We start from the raw sequence: 12,646 nt of genomic DNA, 5'->3' as shown, positions 1-12,646 counted from the left end.
AAACAAAGGTTTCTGTACCAAATATTAAGTTCTGCTTTTCTGATGTATCAAATACTTATGTCATGCAATAAAATGCAAATTAATTACTTAAAAATCATACAATGTGATTTTCTGGCACACTCTCACAGTTGAAGTGTACCTATAATAAAAATGACAGACCTCTACATGCTTTGTAAGTAGGAAAACCTGCAAAATCGGCAGTGTATCAAATACTTGTTCTCCCCACTGTATACTAGATCAACGGACACCGACAACTACCTATACTAGATCAACGGACACCGACAACTACCTATACTAGATCAACGGACACCGACAACTACCTATACTAGATCAACGGACACCGACAATTATTCAGTAGAAGGTGTGTGTGTGTGTCCACATGCACTCCTACATCTCTTATGTCTGTGTGTGTGTGTGTGTGTGTGTGTGTGTGTGCGCGTGTGTGTGTGCGCGTGCAGTACGACCCAGAGCTGTCATCCAGGCAGTTTGGGGTGGAGGTGTCCCGTCTGACCAATGAGGAGAGGACAGTGCCCCTGATGGTGGAGAAGCTCATCAACTACATCGAGATGCACGGCCTCTACACCGAGGGCATCTACAGGAAGTCTGGCTCCACCAATAAGATCAAAGAGCTCAAGCAGGGACTGGACACAGGTACTGTATACATGCTAACAGAGACCAGGGGGAGGCAATTACGCTAATGGCTATTTGCTAATGAAAATGTCAATGCTATGGCTAAAGGCTAATGCTAACTTCAACACGGGATGCTTGTTTCATTCTGACATTTTGGCCATTTGTACACACAGACGTGAACAGCATGAACCTGGATGACTACAACATCCACGTTATCGCTAGTGTCTTCAAGCAGTGGCTCCGGGACCTGCCCAATCCGCTTATGACCTTTGAACTATACGAGGAGTTCCTCCGCGCCATGTGTAAATACTCCTAACTTCCTGTCATTTCATGTCTGAGAAATGTATACTCCTTACTTCTTTTATTTCTGTATGTAGTTCAACTTCATTGTTGGACATTGAAAAATAACTTCTCTCACTGATGAATATATCAAAAACCCCATGAAAAATATAATCAATATGTTTGGTGATGAATGTGTTTGCAGGCTTGCAGGACAGGAAGGAGGTGATTCGAGGGGTCTACTCTATCATCGACCAGCTGAGTAGAACTCACCTGAACACCCTGGAGCGGCTCTTCTTCCACCTAGTCAGGTAACAAGCTTTCTACTCTCTCTCTCCCACTGCTATCTACTGTAGCAATTGGACGTCACATCAAATCAAAAGGAAAACGCAAGACAGAAGATTCATACAATAGCAGAACATTTCTGTAATGTCCTAACTCTTAAGCCTATCACCTTGAGTAAGAAGCTGGAACCAAACGTCACACATGTATTATACCTAGAGTGCCTTCACAAAGTATTCATACCCCTTGACTTATTCTACATTTTGTTGTGTTACAGCTTGAATTCAAAATGGATTCAATTAATTTTTTCTCTCACCCATCTACACACAATACCTCATAATGATTGATAACATGTTTGTAGACATTTTTGCAAATGTATTGAACATGAAATACAGAAATATCTCATTTACGTAAGTATTCACACCCCTGAGTCAATACATGTTAGAATCACCTTTGGCAGAGATTACAGCTGTGAGTGTTTCTGGGTAATATGTCTCTAAGAGCTTTGCACACCTGGATTGTACAATATTTTCACATTATTCTTTTTAAATTCTTCAAGCTCTGTTGGTTGTTGATCTTTGCTAGACAGCCGTTTTCAAGTCTTGCAATAGATTTTCAAGCTGATTTAATTAAAAACGAACTAGGCCACTCAGGAACATTCCATTTCATCTTGGTAAGCAACTCCAGTGTATATTTGTGTTTTAGGTTATTGTCCTGCTGAAAGGTGAATTCATCTCCCAGTGTCTGGTGGAAAGCAGACTGAACCAGGGTTTCCTCTAGGGTTTTGCCTGTGCTTGGCTCTATTCCATGTATATTTTAACATTTTATTTTACTCCCTAGTCCTTGCTGATGAATAGCGTACCCATAATATGATGCAGCCACCACCATGCTTGGAGCCACCACCATGCTTGAAAATATGAAGTGTGGTACTCAGTGATGTGTTGTGTTGGAAATGCCCCAAACATAACGCTTTGTATTCAGGACTTACAGTTAATTTCTTTGCCACATTTTTTGCAGTTTTACTTTAGTGCCTTGTTGCAAACAGGATGCATGTTTTGGAGTATTTTTTTCTGTACAGGCTTCCTTCTTTTCACTTTGTCTTTTAGGTTAGTATTGTGGAGTAACTACAATGTTGTTGATCCATCCTCCGTTTTCTCCCATCACAGCCATTAAACTCTGTAACTGTTTTAAAGTCACCATTGGCCCCCTGAGTGGTTTCCTTCCTCTCTGGCAACGGAGTTAGGAAGGAGGCCTGTATCTTTGTAGTGACTGAGTGTATTGATACACCACCCAAAGTGTAACTAATAACTTCACCATGCTCAAAGGGATATTCAATGTCTGCTTTTTTTTAAATTGTACCCATATATCAATAGGTGCCCTTCTTTGCAAGGCATTGGAAAACATCCCTGGTCTTTGTGGTTGAATCTGTTTGAAATTCACTACTCTCAACTTAGGGACCTTACAGATAATTGTATATGTGGGGTACAGCGATGAGGTAGTCATTCAAAAATCATGTTAAACACTATTATTGCACACAGAGTCCATACAACTTATACTTTTTCTCCTGAACATATTTAGGCTTACCATAACAAAGGGGTTGAATACTTATTGACTCAAGATTTGTCATATTTTCATTTTTAATACATAAAAAATAAATACATCTAAAAACATAATTCCACTTTGACATTATGGGGTATTGTGTATAGGCCAGTGACACAAAATCTCAATTTAATCAATTTAAAATTCAGGCTATAACACAACAAAATGTGGAAAAAGTCACGAGGTGTGATGAATACTTTCTGAAGGCACTGTATGTGTCCGGTGTATTCTCCAGGATCGCCGGGCAGGAGGACACCAACCGTATGTCGGCAAACGCCCTGGCCATTGTCTTCGCCCCCTGCATCCTCCGCTGCCCCGACACCATCGACCCCCTGCAGAGTGTCCAGGACATCGGCAAGACCACAGCGTGAGACCACAGTCCTACTGCTGCTGCTATAGTATCCTACTGCTGCTACTATAGTATCCTACTGCTGCTACTATAGTATCATACTGCTGCTGCTATAGGATCATACTGCTGCTATAGTATCCTACTGCTGCTACTATAGTATCCTACTGCTGCTGCTATAGTATCCTACTGCTGCTACTATAGGATCCTACTGCTGCTACTATAGTACTGCTGCTGCTATAGTATCCTACTGCTGCTACTATAGGATCCTACTGCTGCTACTATAGTACTGCTGCTGCTATAGTATGCTACTGCTGCTGCTATAGTATCCTACTGCTGCTGCTATAGTAAACTACTTGCTGCTATAGTATCCTACTGCTGCTACTATAGTATCCTACTGCTGCTGCTATAGGATGCTACTGCTGCTATAGGATCCTACTGCTGCTGCTATAGTATCCTACTGCTGCTGCTATAGGATCCTACTGCTGCTGCTATAGTATCCTACTGCTGCTACTATATGATCCTACTGCTGCTGCTATAGTATCCTACTGCTGCTGCTATAGCATCCTACTGCTGCTGCTATAGTATCCTACTGCTGCTACTATAGGATCCTACTTTTGCTACTATAGTACTGCTGCTGCTATAGTATCCTACTGCTGCTGCTATAGTATCCTACTGCTGCTACTAGCAGTATCCTACTGCTGCTGCTATAGGATGCTACTGCTGCTATAGGATCCTACTGCTGCTGCTATAGTATCCTACTGCTGCTGCTATAGGATGCTACTGCTGCTACTATAGGATCCTACTTTTGCTACTATAGTACTGCTGCTGCTATAGTATCCTACTGCTGCTGCTATAGTATCCTACTGCTGCTACTAGCAGTATCCTACTGCTGCTGCTATAGGATGCTACTGCTGCTATAGGATCCTACTGCTGCTGCTATAGGATGCTACTGCTGCTATATTATCCTACTGCTGCTGCTATAGTATCCTACTGCTGCTACTATAGTATCCTACTGCTGCTGCTATAGGATGCTACTGCTGCTATAGGATCCTACTGCTGCTGCTATAGTATGCTACTGCTGCTGCTATAGTATCCTACTGCTGCTGCTATAGTAAACTACTTGCTGCTATAGTATCCTACTGCTGCTACTATAGTATCCTACTGCTGCTGCTATAGGATGCTACTGCTGCTATAGTATCCTACTGCTGCTGCTATAGTATCCTACTGCTGCTGCTATAGGATCCTACTGCTGCTGCTATAGTATCCTACTGCTGCTACTATATGATCCTACTGCTGCTGCTATAGTATCCTACTGCTGCTGCTATAGCATCCTACTGCTGCTGCTATAGTATCCTACTGCTGCTACTATAGGATCCTACTTTTGCTACTATAGTACTGCTGCTGCTATAGTATCCTACTGCTGCTGCTATAGTATCCTACTGCTGCTACTAGCAGTATCCTACTGCTGCTGCTATAGGATGCTACTGCTGCTATAGGATCCTACTGCTGCTGCTATAGTATCCTACTGCTGCTGCTATAGGATGCTACTGCTGCTATATTATCCTGCTGCTATAGTATCCTACTGCTGCTACTATAGTATCCTACTGCTGCTGCTATAGGATGCTACTGCTGCTATAGGATCCTACTGCTGCTGCTATAGTATCCTACTGCTGCTGCTATAGTATCCTACTGCTGCTGCTATAGTAAACTACTTGCTGCTATATTATCCTACTGCTGCTACTATAGTATCCTACTGCTGCTGCTATAGGATGCTACTGCTGCTATAGGATCCTACTGCTGCTGCTATAGTATTCTACTGCTGCTGCTATAGTATCCTACTGCTGCTGCTATAGTATCCTACTGTTGCTGCTATAGAATCCTACTGCTGCTACTATAGTATCCTACTGCTGCTGCTATAGTATCCTACTGCTGCTGCTATAGTATCCTACTGCTTCTGCTATAGAATCCTACTGTTGCTGCTATATTATCCTACTGCTGCTACTATAGTATCCTACTGCTGCTGCTATAGTATCCTACTGCTGCTGCTATAGTATCCTACTGCTGCTGCTATAGTAAACTACTTGCTGCTATAGTATCCTACTGCTGCTACTATAGTATCCTACTGCTGCTGCTATAGGATGCTACTGCTGCTATAGGATCCTACTGCTGCTGCTATAGTATCCTACTGCTGCTGCTATAGTATCCTACTGCTGTGCTATAGTATCCTGCTGCTATAGAATCCTACTGTTGCTGCTATAGGATCCTACTGCTGCTGCTATAGTAACCTACTGCTACTATAGTATCCTACTGCTGCTGCTATAGGATGCTACTGCTGCTATAGGATCCTACTGCTGCTGCTATAGTATCCTACTGCTGCTGCTATAGTATCCTACTGCTGCTGCTATAGTAACCTACTGCTGCTATAGTATCCTACTGCTGCTATAGTATCCTACTGCTGCTACTATAGGATCCTACTGCTGCTGCTATAGGATGCTACTGCTGCTATAGGATCCTACTGCTGCTGCTATAGGATGCTACTGCTACTATAGGATCCTACTGCTGCTGCTATATTATCCTACTGCTGCTACTATAGTATCCTACTGCTGCTGCTATAGTATCCTACTGCTGCTGCTATAGTATCCTACTGTTGCTGCTATATTATCCTGCTGCTATAGTATCCTACTGCTTCTGCTATAGTATCCTACTGCTGCTATAGGATCCTACTGCTGCTGCTATAGTATCCTACTGCTTCTGCTATAGTATCCTATTGCTGCTACTATAGGATCCTACTGCTGCTGCTATAGTAACCTACTGCTGCTGCTATAGTAACCTACTGCTGCTATAGCATCCTACTGCTGCTGCTATAGTATCCTACTGCTGCTACTATAGTATCCTACTGCTGCAGCTATAGGATTCTACTGCTGCAGCTATAGGATCCTACTGCTGATGCTATAGGATTCTACTGCTGCTGCTATAGGATCCTACTGCTGCTGCTATAGTATCCTACTGCTGCTACTATAGTATCCTACTGCCGCAGCTATATTATTCTACTGCTGCTGCTATAGTATCCTACTGCTGCTGCTATAGTATCCTACTGCTGCTGCTATAGGATTCTACTGCTGCTGCTATTGTATCCTACTGCTGCTGCTATAGTATCCTGCTGCTGCTGCTATATGATCCTACTGCTGCTGCTATAGTATCCTACTGCTGCAGCTATAATATCCTACTGCTGCTGCTATAGGATCCTACTGCTGCTGCTATATGAATCTACTGCAGCTGCTATAGTAACCTACTTGTTGCTATAGTATCTACTGCTGCTACTATAGTAACCTGCTACTATAGTATCCTACTGCTGCTGCTATAGTATCCTACTGCTGCTGCTATAGTATCCTACTGCTGCTGCTATAGTAACCTACTTGTTGCTATAGTATCTACTGCTGCTACTATAGTAACCTACTTATTGCTATAGTATCCTACTGCTGCTACTATAGTATCCTACTGCTGCTGCTACAGTATCCTACTGCTGCTGCTACAGTATCCTACTGCTGCTGCTATAGTATCCTACTGCTGCTGCTATAGTATCCTACTGCAGCTGCTATAGTAACCTACTGCTGCTACTATAGGATCCTACTGCTGCTGCTATAGGATCCTACTGCTGCTGCTATAGGATTCTACTGCTGCTGCTATAGGATTCTACTGCTGCTGCTATATGATTCTACTGCTGCTGCTATAGTAAACTTATTGATGCTATAGTATCCTACTGCTGCTGCTATAGGATCATACTGCTGCTGCTATAGTATCCTACTGCTGCTGCTATAGGATCCTACTGCTGCTGCTATAGGATCCTACTGCTGCTGCTATAGGATCCTACTGCTGCTGCTATAGTATCCTACTGCTGCTACTATATGATCCTACTGCTGATGCTATAGTATCCTACTGCTGCTGCTATAGTAACCTGCTACTATAGTATCCTACTGCTGCTGCTATATGAATCTACTGCAGCTGCTATAGTAACCTACTTGTTGCTATAGTATCTACTGCTGCTACTATAGTAACCTGCTACTATAGTATCCTACTGCTGCTGCTATAGTATCCTACTGCAGCTGCTATAGTAACCTACTTGTTGCTATAGTATCTACTGCTGCTACTATAGTAACCTACTTATTGCTATAGTATCCTACTGCTGCTGCTACAGTATCCTACTGCTGCTGCTATAGTATCCTACTGCTGCTGCTATAGTATCCTACTGCAGCTGCTATAGTAACCTACTGCTGCTGCTATAGGATCCTACTGCTGCTGCTATAGGATCCTACTGCTGCTGCTATAGTATCCTACTGCTGCTGCTATAGGATCCTACTGCTGCTGCTATATGATTCTACTGCTGCTGCTATAGTATCCTACTGCAGCTGCTATAGTAACCTACTGCTGCTGCTATAGGATCCTACTGCTGCTGCTATAGGATCCTACTGCTGCTGCTATAGTATCCTACTGCTGCTGCTATAGGATCCTACTGCTGCTGCTATAGGATCCTACTGCTGCTGCTATAGGATCCTACTGCTGCTGCTATATGATTCTACTGCTGCTGCTATAGTAACCTTATTGATGCTATATTATCCTACTGCTGCTGCTATAGGATCATACTGCTGCTGCTATAGTATCCTACTGCTGCTGCTATAGTATCCTACTGCTGCTGCTATAGGATCCTACTGCTGCTGCTATAGGATCCTACTGCTGCTGCTATAGTATCCTACTGCTGCTACTATATGATCCTACTGCTGATGCTATAGTATCCTACTGCTGCTGCTATAGTATCCTACTGATGCTGCTATAGGATCCTACTGATGCTGCTATAGGATTCTACTGCTGCTGCTATAGGATCCTACTGCTGCTGCTATAGTAACCTACTTGCTGCTATAGTATCCTACTGCTACTATAGGATCCTACTGCTGCTGCTATAGTAACCTACTTGCTGCTATAGTATCCTACTGCTACTATAGGATCCTACTGCTGCTGCTATAGTAACCTACTGCTACTATAGTATCCTACTGCTACTATAGGATTCTACTGCTGCTGCTATAGTATCCTACTGCTACTATAGGATCCTACTGCTGCTGCTATAGTATCCTACTGCTGCTATAGTATCCTACTGCTACTATAGGATTCTACTGCTGCTGCTATAGTATTACATTGATGTAGTAGACTGTAATATGACCATGGCTCTTCCTGTTCTAGGTGTGTGGAGCTCATCATTGGTGAGCAGATGAATAAGTACCGCGCCCGGCTAAAGGACATCAACAGTCTGGAGTTTGCCGAGAACAAAGCCAAGTGCAAGCTGACCCTCATTCGGAGGTCAATGGTAAAGTCAAAGGTTATAGCTGGTCATCACCACTATCTACAGGCTGTATTTAACAAGACATCAGCTCTCATCAATAGTAGTTTTAACAAACCCCAACTAGCTAACCTATCCTGTTAAAACACCCTTCTTAAATTGACCCTCCCAACTAGCTAACCTATCCTGTTAAAACACCCTTCTTAAATTGACCCTCCCATCTAGCTAACCTTATCCTGTTAAAACACCCTTCTTAAGTCAGCCTACCTTGAACCTCCTCCTCCTCTTCTAACCCTGTTTTCTCCCATTTTAATCCTGTCATTTCCCTTCCTTTCTTTTTCCTTCCTAATCCAGAAACCTGTACTAATTGCTGTTAGATTTATGACCATAGCCCGCAGTACTGTCCCGGTATGTATCCACTCACTGTTACTCAGCCCAACCCCACCTAATCATGGTCATCCTCCTGTCAGCCATTTTGTTGTGTATTGATCACTGCCCACCTCGTCCTAATGCCAGGGTCTGCCCGGTGTCCTCCATCCTCACAACATGGCGCCACCTCACTTCGACCTTCTATCTCTTTCTCACTTTCCTCCTGACCTTGGGGTCAAAATTTGGGAAATGATGTCCTCCACTTATTTTGTTATCTCTCGTGGACAGACTACTTATTATGTAATATCATGTAATATAACCTATTCGTAATAGAATTTCTTAGATTTGCTGCCTCTTGTCCCATGACTACGGTTAACCAATATTACTTATTATGTAATAACATGTAATATAACCTATTCGTAATAGAATTTCTTAGATTGGCTGCCTCTTGTCCCATGATCCAATCAAAGATCTGCTCAACTACATGTACTGTAGACCGTAGCAGATCTTTGGTATTAAAGCAATTCCAGGAGAAATGTCCTCACAACACAAACAGACCTGCTGGATCATCACAAGTTAGCTTTATGGAGGCTTTGTATGAGGTTAGGGACCAAATACTGTCCAGTGTCTTTGGCCTCATTTTCACTTTTATATTCTCTTTTGCTTCTCAATTGATTGTACCACGCAGCCAAACGCAGCCAAAAAGGTAACCCATGCAGCATCCAACATGATTTTGTGATTGGGTGTCTGCTGTGGCTGCTGGGTGTTAGACTGCATGTGTGAGTGGGGAGCATGAGTCTTGGGGTTGTTGTGGGTTTAAAAGGCAAACTATGGAACACATTGATGTTTCAAGTATTACAATTGTGTATTACAAAGTAAAAAAAGATTGTGCATGTGCTGGTGATTGGTCTATCATGTACCGTCAATGTAACTTGGTGGAAGGGGCCTCCTTGTAGTAGGTAGTAGGAGTAACAGTTGCTGGCTATACAACCTGAAATAGAATTTGCTACCAGATGCTGTCATTTTCCCCTGCTTTGCTATTCTTGTCATGAATCAGGACAATCCTACACCAGGACAATTGCTGGCATTAGCCTAAGCTAACATAAGCTAATACTAACTTCCCCCTAACTGACTGTTTTGTGCTTTGTTTCGCAGGGCAAGGGCCACGTTCGGCGGTTCAGCTACCACACGCCCTCGCCCCCGGTTAGCCCGCGCCTGCCGTCCGTGACGGGTGCAGTGATGCAGGAGAGCGGCGGTGAGGAGGTGGGGGCCGGGCTGGAGCCTGAGGTATCAGAGCACCAGCGGTTGGCCATGCAGCAGGAGGAGAGGGTGCTGACGGAGCAGATCGAGAGCCTGCAGAAAGAGAAGTACCTTATTTTGCATTGTACCTACAGTAGAATTTTGGAGGGGGCTCCCTCAGTCAATGTACAACTGATATTGTTGTACAATGAAAAGCGTGTTATAAAATAAATGTATAAATACAGTATTAAACCTATACCTACAGGAGATTTGAGAAATCTCAAATAAATGGCAAAGTATACCTAAAATTAGGAAGATGAATGATTAAAACTATCATTGTGTTTTTCTTCTGCATTGACCTCACCCATGTTTGTCCCCACAGGGAGGAGCTAACCTTTGAGATGCTGACTTTGGAGCAGCGAGGATCAGACGATGAGACCCTGGAATCGGAGGCGTCCATCGGCACGGCCGACAGCTCAGAGAATCTCAACGTGGACACTGAAGGAGCCACCTCCGACTTCTCCGGTATGCCATGATATTAAACAGTACCATGGTGAACCTGTTTGGAAAATGCTTGTTAAAACTTGTGGTTATATTTTAAGTTTCTCTCTACAATTCTGTGTAGCAAAAGGAGACGTGAGTAAAAAAGGTGTGTCATTTAGTTGAAACATTGCACCATGGTCTGACCTCTGACCTTTTTAGGTCCCTCAGAGAGAGGCCCCACGCTGGCCGCCATCGCCCAGCCCAAGAGGTCAGAGGGGAAGAGCCACCGCCGCCGCAACCTACGCAGGCAACCAGACTCCCAGGACTCAGTGGACTCCTGTTCCTCCCTCTCCTCCCTCTCCTCCTCCTCCCACTACCACCCGCCCTCTTCCTCCTCTGTGGCCACAGCTCGCCACTTTCGCTACCGCTCCAAGTCGCCCTCCTCTGGCTCTGGCTCCACCCATGGCGCCCAGAGCTTGTACCCGACCCAGCCTCCCCGCCGCGACAGCATGGACTGTGTCCCCCTGGCCGAACAGGAGGGGGCGTTCGAAGAGAGGTCACAGTTCACCAGCCGAGGCACCTTTAACCCAGAGAAGGGCAAACAGAAACTGAAAGGGTCCAAGAACTCACCCCTGAGGCACTCCCATGACAGTGGGGGCCACAGCAGGGATCCGCCTGACTTACCCCAGCAGCTGGTTTTGTACGGCAGCAATGAGTTCATGGTATGAAGGACAGTGGGAACACCTCCTGCGTCACAGCCCACTCTCCCTACCCCCCGGCCAGCACCCAAGCTCACGAAAAAGGGTGAAGAGCATGCGATCTGACCCCCTTCCTCAAACACTCCAGCTCACCCTTTCTCAGTCTACGTCCGCAACAATGCAGAACTGTCCCCCTAAGTGCCATGTACACACAGTACTGTGTGTCCACCTCAAAACAGACAGGAGAGGGAGAGGCTGGGAGTGGGAGAGGAGGAACCAGTAGAAGGGTTGATCTCCTGTGGCCTTAACAGCCAACCACACTCCCCATGGTCCCTCTGCAGGTCTGGGCCTCCCTCAGCCCAGGGGAGAGGGGACGTGTGGAGCAGGAGAAAAGGGAATACTGGGACACTGGGAGAGGACCACTCAGCATCCGGGAGATTTCCCGAGTTGACGTCCCAATGCCAACTAGGAGGTGGAACGAGGCTTGAAGACGAAGAAAAGAAAAGGCTACCGAGCCGTTGACAGAGCTGCCGTGTCCATGAACTTGAGTTCTCAATCATTGGCTGCTTTTAAGTTTACAGTTCAAAACAATCAATGTAAGCAGTGGTTCCTCTATTATTACAAATGTATTTTTCCCTTAAGCCTATTTAATAAATTTTAATTTCATGGAAAGTATAAATCTATATAACTATATTAGAAAGGTATAAATACTGTACAAAGCCGGAACACCAGTAACTGCTGGGTAGTTGAAGTCAAATATTTATCTTTTTCTTGAGTATCTTGGGCAGAGATGTATGGTATTGGGCAAAGGCTGTGTACGTGTGCGTGCTTGAGTGTCAATTTGTGCTGGTGTGTGTATGAGAAGACCACTCCATGTTTTTAAGTTTGCGCTGCTTTGTTCCTCTCCTGAGGGAAATACCGCCATGAAAGGGACCAAGTTAGCTGGTGTTTCTTCCAGCCAAGGGGATCCCAGCTCTGTAAAGAATGTCGGATGTGTATAAAATCACTGCATTCACTGCTTAACAGCCACACAACAATTAGAATGTACAGTACAATATGTATTGGACAAATGCCATTCTCCTTTCTCTGGATACATGTTACCCCCAAATCCTTGTCTTCCTGAGATATCAGTGTTGGACTCAATAGCAATCAAACAAGGACATGAACTTTCTTGTCTTTTGTCATTATTCTTAACGTTTCTTGTTTTTTTATGGGTGTATTAGTTTAAAAAATGTATTGGGATAGTTTTATGTGGAGATGTCATTTTGGACAGTCAGCTGTTATTCAGGCAACAGTCAAAAGCCTCCTTTCAGTTTAAAACTCACTTTTTGTAACACTATCAGAGTTGAAATATAAATTCCTTATCAGTTATCAGAGATTCGAAGATCA

General features: G+C 44.1%; 1 protein-coding gene across 1 annotated transcript in view; it reads left to right on the top strand.

The window, feature by feature from the left end:
* Positions 1 to 12,423, top strand: part of LOC311111855 (unconventional myosin-IXAa-like) — a gene marked incomplete at its 5' end in the record, with an annotated part of 126,263 nt that extends 113,840 nt beyond the window's left edge. The window contains 10 exons of the mRNA XM_084154761.1: positions 459 to 651; positions 804 to 932; positions 1,115 to 1,220; positions 3,026 to 3,157; positions 8,372 to 8,495; positions 8,823 to 8,876; positions 9,526 to 9,543; positions 9,993 to 10,204; positions 10,459 to 10,601; positions 10,779 to 12,423. Coding sequence (XP_084010887.1) covers positions 459 to 651; positions 804 to 932; positions 1,115 to 1,220; positions 3,026 to 3,157; positions 8,372 to 8,495; positions 8,823 to 8,876; positions 9,526 to 9,543; positions 9,993 to 10,204; positions 10,459 to 10,601; positions 10,779 to 11,287 — 1,620 coding nt within the window. The 3' untranslated portion in view covers positions 11,288 to 12,423. The remainder of the gene's footprint in view (positions 1 to 458; positions 652 to 803; positions 933 to 1,114; positions 1,221 to 3,025; positions 3,158 to 8,371; positions 8,496 to 8,822; positions 8,877 to 9,525; positions 9,544 to 9,992; positions 10,205 to 10,458; positions 10,602 to 10,778) is intronic.
* Positions 12,424 to 12,646: the final 223 nt, after the last annotated feature.

Source organism: Coregonus lavaretus, assembly GCF_964263955.1.
Source record: "Coregonus lavaretus genome assembly, chromosome: 37".
Taxonomy (NCBI): Eukaryota; Metazoa; Chordata; class Actinopteri; order Salmoniformes; family Salmonidae; genus Coregonus; species Coregonus lavaretus.
Note: the sequence above shows the minus strand (reverse complement) of the source record. Positions and strands in the feature narration are given on the sequence as shown.